This window comes from Vespa mandarinia, chromosome 16 (assembly GCF_050613455.1).
Source record: "Vespa mandarinia isolate Hongniang chromosome 16, ASM5061345v1, whole genome shotgun sequence".
In the NCBI taxonomy this organism is placed as follows: domain Eukaryota; kingdom Metazoa; phylum Arthropoda; class Insecta; order Hymenoptera; family Vespidae; genus Vespa; species Vespa mandarinia.
Window position 1 is genome coordinate 4,077,426 of NC_140825.1, and position 14,766 is coordinate 4,092,191.

The following is a 14,766-nucleotide window of genomic DNA, read 5'->3' on the forward strand; positions in this document are numbered from 1 at the left end:
TCTCTCTCTCTCTCTCGCTCTCTCTCTCTCTTCTCTCGTGGGCGGACCGTATCCCATAAATACTCGCGGTGTAAACAAGACTCGTCGATGTTTGGGCAGCCTCGCGCTCTCGAGTCAGCCACGGATTCGATCGACTGATGTAAACATTTTTACGAAAAATAAACTCGACGTGGGTATCGGCCACCGGCGAGTAATTGCACGTTGCCACGAGACGATAACGCTCACCGTCGATTCCTTGCCGCGTTGGACTAACGGACTCGCGTGTGACTTCGATGAACGTAACGTCGACAAAAATGATTTACGAGAAATACGATACCGCCCAGTTTGACCGCGAACCTCATTCCTCGATCTTTTTTTTTTAACATTTTCATACCATGTCCATACGCTTATCTAAGTTTAACATGATTAGAGGAATTTCGATTTTAAACATCCAAATGAAAACATTTATACCTATGGGAAAGAATTTAAGTGGGAAAGATAATTAAAGGTATCAATGTGTATTTCGATAAAATTAATTCTACCATTACAAATATGTATTGATATTAATATTTCTTTAATAATGAAAAAAAAAAAAAAAAAAAAAAAACAGAAAAAAAACAAAAAATCGACGAACTAATTCGAACATCACTAGTTTTTTGCACAGGTACGGAGAGAAATGTACGTACGTACGTACACGTACTCGTTCTCACGAGTCCCATCGTAATTATTACGACTTACGATAGAAAGTAATTTTAGCGCGGAATGATCTATGGGACATCTGATGCGTATATGCAAGTGGAATAACATCGGCGCACGACGAGCGTTAAAGACAAAACTGGCAATTACACTGGCGGTTCGCCTAATCGTAAAACGAAATACATACTAAAAGAACGTAGTCGCCGACATTACCGTCGTCGTGATGTTGTAACTCGTCGTAAATCAACGGACATCTCGCCGAGTCAAAAGATTGTACGTAAAAGGAAAAGTACGTTCGACGTAATGTTAATAACAAATTTCAAAAAAGATATAATTTGCGATACAAGATACTACATTACAATTTAACATTAACACCATTGAAATGCCATTAAAATTGATCCATTTGATTTTCATTTAAATAAAAATATATAAATACATTATAATCATGTTCATAAATTATCATCGATTTCATTCATTCTCAATATATAAAATACATATATAAAGTATTATTATTATATTTATAATTATCTATCGATCACTTAGAAAAATGATTAAGAAAGAAAGATGGATCGTGACTAAAACAAATCCAACGTTATCTCCTCGATGACCAAACGAGAGACGATGTTTCCTCGGTACACATAGAGAGGTACACCGACAAAAGTCCATCCGGTTAAGAAGAAAAAGAAAGAAAGAAAGGAAGAAAGAAGAAAAGAAAACGAAAAGAAAAAAGAAAAAGAATGAAAGAAAAGAAATAAAAGATAAAGGGGAGTCAGGGTGGGTCGTTACGCGAACGATCACAGGTGTAGTTCGAGCGCAACCTGCAGTCTATAAACGCAGTGAGCCCCTTTAGAAGGAAGAAAAAGAAAAAGAAGAAGTCAAAGAAAAAGAAAGGTGAGAGAGAGAGAGAGAGAGAGAGAGAGAGAGAGAGAGTGTGAGTGAGTGAGTGAGTGAGTGAGTGAGAAGAAGAGGAAAGGAAAAGAAAGAGGAAGAAGAGGAAAACGAAATCTCGTGAGGGAGTGGGAGAAGAAAGAGAGAAGGAGAAAGAGAAAGAGAAAGAGAAAGAGGGAGTCAAGTGCTCCGCCCCAGGTAGATGGCAATATGGCCGCTGAAGGAATCGCAGGAGTTGAAGCAACGACGCCGACGTCGTCGTGACGCCCGCGTTTCACTCAAGCCACCTCAAGCTACCTACGTTTGCGGCTACGACACTCCTCCTACTCGTCGAGACGGTCGACGCCTACCCTCCCCTTCCCCTTTTTACACTCCCACCCGCACTCCCCACTACTCTTCAACAACCACCACACACCGCATACCGCGCGTACCAATCCACCAATACGAGATTCTAAACGGACTGACACGTGCACTGTGAGAGGGAATCAGTGTACAGAAAATCGAAATATGCGATAGTAACAGATCCCAATCGATCGAATAATACTTTACTCCTTCGGAGAATTTTCATTTTCTTTTTCAATGAATATGAAATGTTAAATTTGTTAGTTATTTACTTTATTCTTGGTATTTATCATTCGTTAATTTAATATTTTCTGAATAATTTTTAATGCAGATTTCTTTCTTTCCTTTCTTTTTTTTTTTTTTTTTTTTCTTTACTTTCATTCTCTTTTCCTTTCCTTTCCTTTCTTTTCGTCTCTTTTTAGTTCACACTTTATTATCCCATTTAGTTTCTACACGATTTTTATTTTAAATATTACATTATTTTTACTTCTATAGTGATATAAATAAATTGACAAAAAATAATAAAAATATAATCATTTATAAATGATTCACGTAAAACACATAAACAATTGACAGAAAACATATGATCATTTATAAAAATTGATAGAAAACATATGATCGTTTTAATTAATGTTTTTTAACTATTTAGTTCCATCAAGATAGAAAGATGGCAGCACATTGTGGACATCAAATTATATGCCATCTACTAGTAAACAAAGAAACATTGTTGTTTTTTAATCATGTGAGGTAACGTCGGTAATCTCTGAGGTCGATAATTTGATTCTGTAAAGTTAAAGAATTACATTATTTGAAAAATGTAAACCCCTATATAAAATTATTACCTAAAGTTGGCAATTGTATATACTATTAAAGTATATTAAAAGTTCATTAATATATTTTAATCAATTAATTTCACGAATTAGCACATTACTTACAAACTGTGGTTTATGACTGAGTCAATTTTTCATTTATCCACGAAATATAATTAATCACATTGACGTATACACCTGGAATTCCATTAGTGGCACAACCAATACCCCATGTTACCATTCCAATAATCTGCCACTGATTACCTGACTGACACACCAATGGTGCACCTCCATCTCCCTATGAAATTATATATTATGTCTAATGATTTTAATTATTATGCAATAAAAGTACGTAAAAATTTAATTTTGAGTTCTCTACCGTGCACGCATCTTTTCCTGATTCTCCTCCTGCACATATAAAGCTATTTCTGTCGAGGGTAAAGAACTGTCCTACTTTAGTAGTACGAAGAGAAGTTTCACAATTATTTTGATTTACTATGGGTACATCAACTTCTTTGAGTGTATTCTGATAACTACCACTATTACCAAATGCATTCTTTCCCCAACCTGATACCCAACATCTTTAAAAATATTAATACATTAATATATTAGGAAATAATCAATTTCAATTTCATATACTTATTATCATCAAGACTTAATAAATATACCTTGTTGGTGCAGCTGGTACTGAAGTAGGAAGACATACAGTATTAATATTTGGACTACTTGCAATAGGTACAGACGAGCTTAATCTAATAACTGCTATATCATTCTGAAGATTCTTTGAGTCATAAGATTGATGTACAAATATTTTTTGTGCATTGTATTCTCTATAAGGATAAGTTTCTGAAGAACTTTGTCCATTCCATTCACCTAATCTTACTTTAAGACCCCCAGTCCTATGAGAAATACACATAAAGTATTTATGTTTTTGATGCAAAAACAAATGTAATGTCACACTTACAAGTAAGGAGTTACTTTATGTGCCACAGTAAGAACATGATTGGCATTAATAAGAGCTCCTGATCCAATATATGAATTACTTGATGTTAAAAGTGCTGCTTGCCAAGGATATTCTCCGTAACTAGCAACTCCTTCTGGTTGAGCAGTAAGAGTTATTTTTCTTATTCCACAACTAGTATCAATTATATTTCCTGATGTACAACAATATATTAAGCCTGCTGAACAAGTTACACCCTGTACAATGAAATAAACATAATAATAAAGCTAAGAAAAAAAAAATATATATATATATGTATGTATAAAGATATGCTGTATAATAAATTACATGAAATGAATATATTCGTACCGTGTTTACAATTCTTATATCAATACCATTACTACCACCAACATCACAAGTGCCTGCAGGTACACATCTACATCCTGCAGATGTAGTACTAGCTAAAATATTAATCAGAATACGATTATGCATTGATTCGAAATAATTCTACGAGTTAATTGTTAAGCATTAATAATTAAAATTAATTTAAGCAATTGATACATACTTGGTGCTAAAGTATTAGCAGTCGTAGTACCATCAAAAACAATTGTATTAGTTTGTGCTTTAGCATATTTTTGTATAAAGCACATAATCGTTAATATATAAAAAAAGTTATACATTTTGCAGATAGGGAAAAGAAATAAACTGCGTCGCTACTTATCGATACAACGAACGATAGAAAAACTAACTTTTGCGCTCCCATTCAGATTTATATATACAATGTATTATACGCATTATGCACCCTATATTCATATTTTCTTTTGTTATCATTTTGAAAAAAATACATTAAATGAAATACCCAAGCGTGTCAAAAGTCTCTAACGAGAGTTTTTTCCTCATAACAATGAGTACATACTATTTATAAAGTGTGACATTACAATCCTATAAATAAATTACTTCCTTTTACAATTATATTCATCATTGTCATCTGCTACACTTATGCATAATAATAATAGTTATAGATCATCATCTATTGCAGAATTTCCTGAACAGATTATTACTAATGAGAGATCTGTGAATACATGTTGTTACGTTAATCATATTTCATTAGAAATTAAAGCGAGGTCAATAATCTGGTATTTCCAACGAAGATGACTCATTTGTGATTTTATTACAGCATTATTACTTCAGATTTATGATTTGATAAATACAAAATACGTGTTCGCAAATTTGCAATTCCAAAAATAATATTTATACATGTAATTTCCTAAAGATGTATATATATATATATATATATATATATATATATGTATGTATATATGTATGTGTGCATGCGTACATGGTGTGCTCATCGAATAAATTTAAATCTTTTTTGATAGAATTTTAATTTATTATTATACATTTATTCAGGAGAATTTCATCAATGAGTTACGAAATATCTAGAAAATAATTAATCAATGGGAAAGATCCTAAAGAATAATTTGTCAATGAATCACGGCATGTCTACAATGTAGTTAATCAATGTACGAATTTTAATCATTGACTAACTATTTCGTAGAATTATTTTCATCTTGGCTTATTATTTTGATTAATTTTAAATAATAATAATAATAATAATAATGATAAAAAAAGTCAAATAAAAATATGTAGACATAAATATTATTTCACAACGTGATCTCAATTTAATTATATCATATGATAGACATTAGCCTAAATAAAAGTTTAATAGTTAATTAATTAGATTGATAATTAAATATTGATCTACATAGTATTGATCTACTGTATAAGAAGAAATATAGAAATATATTTTGCTAATAGTCACAGTAAATGTCACATAATAATTAATATATGTCCTTTACATGAAAAAAAAAAAATAAGAAAAATTATATTATAGTATATATTATACTAAAAATAATATTATCTTTGGCTATTATTTTAAGTTATATTTATATACTATGTAAAATGAAGTTATGTGTATTTCCTTTTTATATTAGATTTCCCAAGTTTTTTATAACGAGCATGATTCATATGCGACATCATTGTGTAAATACCAGGTATACATAATAATAATAAATAAATTCGCAAGAAAGTCGGAAAATGAAGAGAAAAATTGAACGAATTTGGTAACGATATGGTAAAACGTTGTGTTTCTTCAAAATATGGAATGTTACGCAAAATTATAATACCTTCGCATATTATACCTAATGGAAACAATGGTATCCATACTGTATACCTTAACCACATTAAGAAATAAATATCTACATTCAATAATTGTGTAATATAATATAAATATCTGATTACTTCTACTGCGCTCCATACAATAAAGAGATAAAACACAACTGGTTTAGTTTGCATACGTGATTCTCCTTCTATCATGCAAAATAATACAAATGATCTGCCTCCTATTTGTAAGAGAGGTATCATTATGCTACCTTTGGTATAACCAAATAAAGGATGCATAACTTCTAAAAATTGTAGCAACTGTATAAATTTCATTGGATTTCCAACAGTAGCGTACGTATGTTTCATAGAAGCTGCAATTAATAATATAGTTATGATTGAGATTGGGAAAGAATATTATGTCTAAAGATTGATACGATATAGTAATTGCTAACCTGGTCCATCACGAGAATATTTCACGCCCATAACGACAAGAATATAAAGAAATCCGACAAATTGACATAAGTTGTAGATGATTAAGTATACCTTCTTAAAATCCTCTGTTATATAAAAATTATTCAAATTAATATAATGTATTAGGATAAGTATTGATATTAATTTCTACATAATATTTCTACCTTTCCTATATCCAAGTTCTTCTTTATGTAATTTATCATACATATCAGGATAATCGGTAGAAACATCTCGCTTCTCATACTCATTATCATCCATATCTTCACTTTTCCATTTATCAAAATCTATTTTAAGCCATGGTGGTTTTTGTGGTTGACTAGTCAATCGTGGCCACCATCCACAACATTGTTTTTTCAATGTAAAATCTATCTGACGATCAATCACTTTGTAATTGCTTTCCTACAAGGTACAATCATTATACATATAAAGGATTATAACTTATAAAATATCATCAATTATGATTGCATCTTATAGTTAAACATACATCAGGATTAACAAGTTCATGAAAGTTAATACTAAATCCATAATTATTGCACCCTCTTGCACCTTGACCGTATGCACTTATTTGCAACTTCTTTTCTTGCAAATTAATATTAATATCCTATAAAACATATTAATAATGTTAATAATTATTACTAAAATATATATATATATATATGAACTTTTATATTGACAATGACTTGTATACCTTGACGTCAGCCAAATCGACTTTTAATGTAATCTGATTCTCAGTTTGAGCCCAATATACGAATGGATTGTATGTTTCTGTCATTTTGACATTTTCTTATAACAGCAAAATTATAATTTTTTAATTCAAAAACAAAAAAAAAAGGAGCGTAACAAATTTTACTAATTACTTGATAACGCTAAGTATAAAACTCAAAGTAAATTATATTTGTCGATTCATACATGTACTCTCGTTGTACATAAAGTTTTTCTAATGAAAGTTGGTACTTCTGTTTTCTGTGATTTCAACGACAAGTATGGGGAAAATATGAACTATGAGACTATATAGATTGAGAAAAATTGTTGTGTGCAGTAAAAAGAATAATAACATCTAACAAAAGCAAAATGAAAATGATATAACAAGTTATATTACTTTAAGAGAAAATAATTGAAAAGTGTTAGTTAATTGTACAAACTTTTTATATTATTTTTGTTTCTTTTTTAGTTACTTATATAAATATCCAAAAGTGTATTTAAACGTATATTACCACGATATATATATTATTTGCGATCAAATAAATAAATAAATAAATAAGAGATAAAAAATAATATATAAAAGATAATAGAAATATTATAAAAGTGGAAAGAAAATTACTGATGCATGTCTTGAATTCTGAAATTTATTAGAATAATGGCGTTACAATAGACGCGTTAATACAATAGATAATATAGTGTTTAACCTATAAAAAAAAAAAAAAATAAATAGTAAGTATAAAAACAAATAAGAAACAATGAGAGTAATAAAGAAATTAGAATTTTTTCAGTGCATAAATGCTGTTTTCGACAAAAAAGTTTTGTATTGTGGCTCTCCTAGAAATTGGCGACAAAAAAGAAGAAATTCGTACCTTCACTACTGATTTCCATATTATGCTAAAATTGGATATGTTTGTCGCGTGAAGTAGCGATAATTTGCTTGTTTGTTACGTAAATAGGTAATGCCTAGATTTCATAAGAACATATTTAATTTTGTATTTTCTTGATGAAAGGTCAAATTAAAATACCAATTTAATCATCGAATGACTATTAGTCGTTAATATTTTTTATTCATTTATCAATTAAAAACAACATTGATTATATTTATTAAAGCTTCAAATCGCGGTAACAGAATGTTTACAAAATTATCTTTATTACAATACATTTATAAATTTAGTCATATTTTTAACATATAATAAAATAAGAAAATAGGAAATGTCTAATAAATAATACAGGTCATTTTATTTATATATCTTTGTTTTTTTTTTGTTTTCAATATATATTCGATCGATCAGCTAAGAAAAAGCGATAGTTTGCAGTATAAGAAGTACAAAGGGATTATGAATCAGTGAAAATTATTAATGACGGTATAGTAATGTTTGCCTCTTTATCATCTTTGCATCATTGTATGACGATTAAATATAAATAAATTGAAATCAATCGCGATAGCACAAGCATGGACGATTACAATGGTACTGTTTACAATGCAACGATTTAATCTCGGCGAATTTTTTACACTACGCGTTATTAAAATGTATCAACAAAGTGTGCTTCAAAAGATGGTATTGAAGCACATAGCATTGCGACATTATGAGCGAAGATCTTTTTCAGATTATAGAATGATTGAAAATTTTCATATCATAGAATGATCGAAAATTTTCAGATCAGATCATTAGAAATCGATCTATAATTGCTCTTACGAATGTAAAAAGATCTTTAGAAAGCAACGACGTTGTTAAATTTTTGCTGCAAACTATCCTTGCGAAAATAGCACAATTCACGCGCACACGCACACACACATATATATATATACATACATAAATTTTATATATATGTATTTATATATATATTTATATATATATATATTTATACATATATATAATATATATATTTATACATATATATAATATATTTCTCTCTTGAAATTTTTTTGCCATCCTCGCTTGAGTCCAATGGACGTTATTTCCAATAGATTTCTATCTAAGAAATGCCGAGTATTCGGCTACACGAATTTACAAATTCGTATTCCACATCTTAAGAATAAAAACTTAAGAATCGAAATTTGTAATCGATCAATATTTGCAAAGTCTAATGATCCTCGTGTTCCTAGATTCTTCAACTATATAAAATATATTTCATCAATACATCTCGCCAACTCCGATCGAAATCCAATTATTCGAACTTTCAATCTCAATTACACAATCTTATTGGATACTTGTATTATTAAATATTTTCGGCTGTAAAAATAATATTATCATAAAAGTTTAAAAAACCATTCGCTAAAAAGCACACTTCGAACGTTCTGAATATTACTTCGATTATATATATATATATTACATATATTTTATATCATATATATATATATATATATGTACTTTCGAACAACATTATTTCATTCAACAAACGATTAACAATCACAGTTTTCATTGACGAAAAATCAATGTTTGTTCTTTTATTATGAAAATCTACGAAGTAATTTCTAAGTGATTGAAAAGATATCTAGGCATATGATTATTGATTTAACTTAACATATATGTCTTGAATCTTTTTTTTTTTTTTCAGGCCGAACGTTCATAGGCAAGCAGTAGGCGAATGTTTTTTGATCCACGCAAAATAAATAATGTTTATCTTACGTGAACTCATTATTTGTGGGTCACCCGGTGTCTCCGTATTTTTTTTTTTTTTTTATATGCATTTTAAACATGTATAAAGCTTTCGATAGGTGTCGCGCAGAGATGTGGTGTACATTAATTGTCATTTATCACATTATGGTATTACAGAAGAGAATAATGGTAAAGCAGAGACCTGATACGTCATTATCGTCGGTATTATCACATTTACGGTAATAGACGAAGAGTGGTAAAGCAGAGATCGATTTAACTGATCGTCGATAATTATTGCGCAACACGGCCGCAATAACTAGTTAATTCCTGAATCGAGCATGGTTTCACGCAGCACTCATCATAAACGCCTCTAGATTCTCTTCGAAAGCGTGTACCGGCAAAACGACCCATCATTGCATTCGCTGTAACTGCCGATCTAAATGGATATGATTCGTCATAAGCAAACGGATAATCGTCCATTTCCATTTCTGAAAATAACGCAATAACGATATATTTTATTAGATTTTTTTTTCCTTTAAAAATTACATTTGTGAAATAATGCGCTCGTCGAATATAGATAATGAATAAAATTATTGCAACTTCGATTAAAAATGATGATTAGAATAAATGCACTTTACGCAATTAATCTTGGATCAAATTACATAAGTATAATTTCATATTATTTTTCATTAATTTGATTCATTAAAAAGAAACATAGAAACGTACTAAGATACCTAACGATATGAAATACAAGGTATATATTAAAAGATATAGTATATACATATTCATATATACAATGTTACCGTAACTTACCCTGCCCGTTCTTTTTGAACATAGAATTGTAGACGCCGTCGCAGAGCAATCCAAGTGCATTCGATAGATTTTTCCCGCAATACTTATGCAGCGTCTGCGACTGTCGCTTATCTTGGAAAGAATATTGAGAATTTCCGAATTGTATTAAGAAAGCCGCTACGACGAGCACCAAAGCCAGAAAGGCGTTGTTGAATCGATATGTAGACATCTGTAAACAAAGTTGAAGAGACGCGTTTTTTTTTTTGTTTTTTTCTTTTTGTATTTTTTTTTGTTTCTTTTTTTTGTTTTTTTTTGTTTTGTTTTTGTTTTTTTTTTTTTATTTTTTTTTTATTTTATATATATATATATATAAGAAAAAATGTAAATTTAGTCTGTAGGTCATCTTACTGAATATATCTTTATCAACGTGCACTTTGCTTCGACTTATTAATTCGACTAAATTTGCAAACAAATAATACATTGACACAATTATATTAATCTTTTCTTTTTGTCTCCGATTCATTTAAACTAGATAAAAAGAAAAATTATCATAATAAGAGTTGGTTTTAACACTGATGTAGGACGTCGATTAGTTTCGAAGATTAATCGAGTTAGATTTTGCAATCATTGAGGTAGTAGACAAATCGCGGCTATCGTTAAGACGTACGACTAGACATTCCAACATTGTGAACATCGCATAACGTGGAATGAGGATAGTGGTCTGCTTGTTTATATTTTAGCTCCGAGTCATTGAATCTCCAAGATAATTATACTGTTGTTTTGATATGCGAAAATAGGGCCGTTATCCACGAGACGCATTCTGGCGCCACGTTGACTGCAATTCTATCCGTTGATTTCAGAAAAGCTGAACGAATATACACCGATTTTTTTCTTTAGAAAAAGAGAGATAGAAAGAGAAAGAGAGCGAGCGAGAAAGAGAGATCTAATGGAAACAAATTTTTATTAAGAAATCTTCAAGGAAAAACAATTGCTCTGTAAACATTATATAGATGCTCATTGATAAATCATAACTTTTCCATTCATATAAAGAACACGGAACTCAAAGCTGATATCAATTTCATTTTGTCGAATTATATAGTTCTTTTAATGTAACAATAGAATTAAAAAATCGTATTAGATTTTTGGGAAAAAAAAATCTCGAAATCGAAAGTCGATCATTAAAACTTCATGGAATTACTGATTTGGATTCGTAATATTACTTGGTAGACGCGTGCCAGACGCGATGCTAGCAAACAGTGACTTTACCACTTACATCAAAACAAGTAACATAAATAATCTAGGTACGATGATACTGACCAGAATTAGCGAGTCTAATAAAATTCATCAATGTCTAATAATATATCGACGTTTGTGAGAGTACATCAAAGACGATAACAACTTTCTCTCTCTCTCTCTCTCTCTCTCTCTCTTTCTCGAGGAAGTTATGCAAGGAATCAGGTTTGTCTCTTCTTTCTTTTCCTTTCTTTTTATTCCTTCTTTTTTCTCTTTTAAGAGTATCGTAAAGTACATCGAGACGAATTCAATGACCTACGATAAAGTTGCCGTACTCGTGAGTCAACATCGTTATACGAAGACGCGACGTGCTATTTCTCGTCGAACTTCAACTTCTAATATCTCCCAATTAAATGAAATGACGTTGTTCTCGTTCTTGTTGTCGTTGTCATTGTCATTGTCATTGTCGTTGTCGTTGTCGTTGTCGTTGTCGTCGTTGTTGCGCCTGGCTTATCTCGCATTCGCGAAAAGAATCGCGGTTGCTTTTTTATTTACGAAAGGTCAAGATTAACTCCAATATGAATCTGATAAAGTAACATGTACAAGAGAAGCACGAAATAATGTCAATTTATTGATGGCAAAAAGGACCGATAAAAATGATACGTTGATTAATCACAACAAGAAATAGGTATACGTTATTTCATCGAATGCGTATACATTAAAAATAATTACATCGTATCTTAATTTGTCGCTAAAAACGGAACACTCCTAAATACGCACTCCTCGTTTAAAAAAATACTCCTCGTTTAAATAACCCGTTCATTGGCTTTCCGTATTGCGACGATTGTAAGGAAAGGACTGTAAGGAGAGGCACACGCTCTCCTCGATAACGGAATGCCCGCAAATTGAAAAGAGGACTCATCCCAGACTATGACCTATTGTTGCACGCATTAATTTCTCTCTTTCTCTCTCTCTCTCTTTTTTTCTCTTTCGTTATTATCTGAAGCGCCACTGGCTGAGACAAGTAATAAATACGTGCATATAACAGTTGGAAAGATACTATACGAATGCAGTTATAGTCACCGAGAGGGAATGCACTCATCTTCGACGAACGCAGTCACAGTGGGGTGATCGACTTTTCCGATTAAAAGTGTTGCCACTTTGCTCGGGAATCTGAAAACTTCGTTTAAATTCTTTACGAGAAAGAGAGAGAGAGAGAAAGAGAGAGAGAGAGAGAGAGAGAGAGAGAGAGAGAGAGAGGGAGAGAAGAGACAAATATTTATTTCATTTTTAAACATTTTTCTACTATTTCTATCATTTCTATCATTTTTCACGATCTCACGCGATGTACAGTTAATCACATTTTCATTTATTTTTATTCCTTTTTTTCACTTGACATAACAAAAAGTGTAATATAAAAAGATGATCGTCCAGATTTTATCGACGATCACGAAAGATGTACTTCGTAAACGACATGGAATGACACATAGTCAGCATTCCCATCGGTTCTTCACGAGATATACAACATTTCAGATATAATAACTTCGTCTTTATAACGAAGAAGAAGATAATTATTCTTTTTTTTATTTCCTTCTCCTACTTTACAACGTACTTTAGATGATTTCTAATCTAATCTCTTTCTATTTTTCCTTTTTCCCTACTTCTTATACTCTCTCGCTCTCTCTCTTTCTCTCCCTCCGCTCTCTCTCTCTCTGTCTGTCTTTTTTCTAATTCAAAACGAAACTTTACGACATTTAAGTTTACATAATGATCAAACGACAAATTCAAATTCCAAAAGCACAAATTTATCCTGTCTTTTGTCCTAATTCAAAACAAATCTTAAGAACTCTTAATGTTTACAAATACAAACGTCCAATTTAAATTTGTAAAGACGAATGTATCCTGTCTTGAATGTCAACTAATATGTACCTTCTTCTCGGTACTTCTCCCACACGAACCACTCTCTCGCGTATGTATTTTTCCAGGTCTGCTTTAGAAAATTGCAGGATCAACGGCCAGTCGATTACCGTGAATCTCTCCTCGATATAAGAGTCATTCTCGAAGGCACCCCTAAACGACTTAACACGCGATTTCTTCCCGGTGACATAAGTAAAGATCACAAATTTAGCTTTCCTTTTGCACTCGTTATAACACCGATCTCTATCGATTCTTCGATCCAATGTGAAACATTCTTCTTTAAAAGACAATAATTTCGATATCTTATATACGATATACATATACATATATATCTACACCGGCATAGGTGCATATATCGATATAAATATCAATAATATTAAAACAAACACAATTTCGCACACGACTTCGATCCTTTTCTTGATTCTTACTCAAGAGACGATCGAGGAAACGCGTCTGAACCGTCCGAGCGCCAACGAACAACTCATCGCTCGAAGAGAAACGTGATAGGGCGAAAGACTCGTTTGTTTATATTGTTATTATATCAAAAGATCTACGAACGTTTCAAAGGTATTATATAACAATATAAGGTAAAAGTGAAAATATAATAACATAAATATTGTAATTTTATTATTTGAAATGATTATTTCTATTATGAATCTTTCCTTCTAGCATGATATTAAACGTTTAAATCATAAGTAACATTGTCCATTGTTTCTTACATGATCTATATACTCTATATAGATTAAATAAAATTTAAATATAATATATATATATATATATATATATATATATATATATATATATACATATATAAGTAACGGTCTTTTCATAATTTGAAACCGAAAAATGATAGATTAATGAAAATTATTCAACTTATGGTCGTTGAATAAACTTGAAAGAAAATAAAAAACTTTGGAAATTCCAAAGAGATCGAAATACTCACCGTACAGATAGATGGTGGTTATCCTTAGCTGATGAGAGCGTACGTATTATGACGACCTATAAGAGGGCAACCTCCCTTATAAACGCTCTGATCATCGGTGAAAGAATTGAACAACATAGACATGTTCATTACGTTACGAAAGCACCTGTCAGCTTGTCTTAGTTGAACACCACCAATAACGTCGCGTTCATAAGGAAGATCAACCAACCGTACATCGTTCCAATTTTACCCTCAATGGCGTTTTGCTAAAATTCTGGAATTATTTACTTCCGCTAGATACCTTTCACTTTT

General features: G+C 31.0%; 3 protein-coding genes across 4 annotated transcripts; all 3 read right to left on the minus strand.

Moving 5' to 3' along the window:
* Window positions 1-2,317: 2,317 nt before the first annotated feature.
* LOC118442332 (inactive CLIP domain-containing serine protease A3) lies at window positions 2,318-4,807 on the minus strand. Its single transcript, XM_035867797.2, has 7 exons — window positions 4,220-4,807; window positions 4,024-4,115; window positions 3,679-3,911; window positions 3,383-3,613; window positions 3,094-3,295; window positions 2,841-3,012; window positions 2,318-2,688 (listed from the first exon to the last, which is right to left on the minus strand). Exons 1-6 carry the CDS (start codon window positions 4,332-4,334, stop codon window positions 2,851-2,853), a joined length of 1,035 nt encoding a protein of 344 aa, XP_035723690.1. The 5' UTR covers window positions 4,335-4,807; the 3' UTR covers window positions 2,318-2,688; window positions 2,841-2,850.
* Window positions 4,808-4,973: 166 nt separating this feature from the next.
* On the minus strand, window positions 4,974-7,239 carry Hacd2 (3-hydroxyacyl-CoA dehydratase 2). The gene is made up of 5 exons (XM_035867796.2): window positions 6,977-7,239; window positions 6,773-6,889; window positions 6,453-6,687; window positions 6,270-6,374; window positions 4,974-6,188 (listed from the first exon to the last, which is right to left on the minus strand). The coding sequence occupies exons 1-5, from the start codon at window positions 7,058-7,060 to the stop codon at window positions 5,623-5,625; spliced, it is 1,107 nt and encodes a 368-aa protein (XP_035723689.2). The 5' UTR covers window positions 7,061-7,239; the 3' UTR covers window positions 4,974-5,622.
* A 2,114-nt stretch (window positions 7,240-9,353) lies between these two features.
* ILP-2 (insulin-like peptide 2) lies at window positions 9,354-14,626 on the minus strand. Of its 2 annotated transcripts, none has more exons than XM_035867799.2 (3): window positions 14,476-14,626; window positions 10,404-10,611; window positions 9,354-10,078 (listed from the first exon to the last, which is right to left on the minus strand). In XM_035867799.2, exons 2-3 carry the CDS (start codon window positions 10,609-10,611, stop codon window positions 9,882-9,884), a joined length of 405 nt encoding a protein of 134 aa, XP_035723692.1. In that variant the 5' UTR covers window positions 14,476-14,626; the 3' UTR covers window positions 9,354-9,881. The 2 variants fall into 2 exon arrangements, with proteins under 2 accessions (XP_035723692.1, XP_035723693.1); XM_035867800.2 differs by lacking the exon at window positions 14,476-14,626 and adding an exon at window positions 13,545-14,012.
* Window positions 14,627-14,766: the final 140 nt, after the last annotated feature.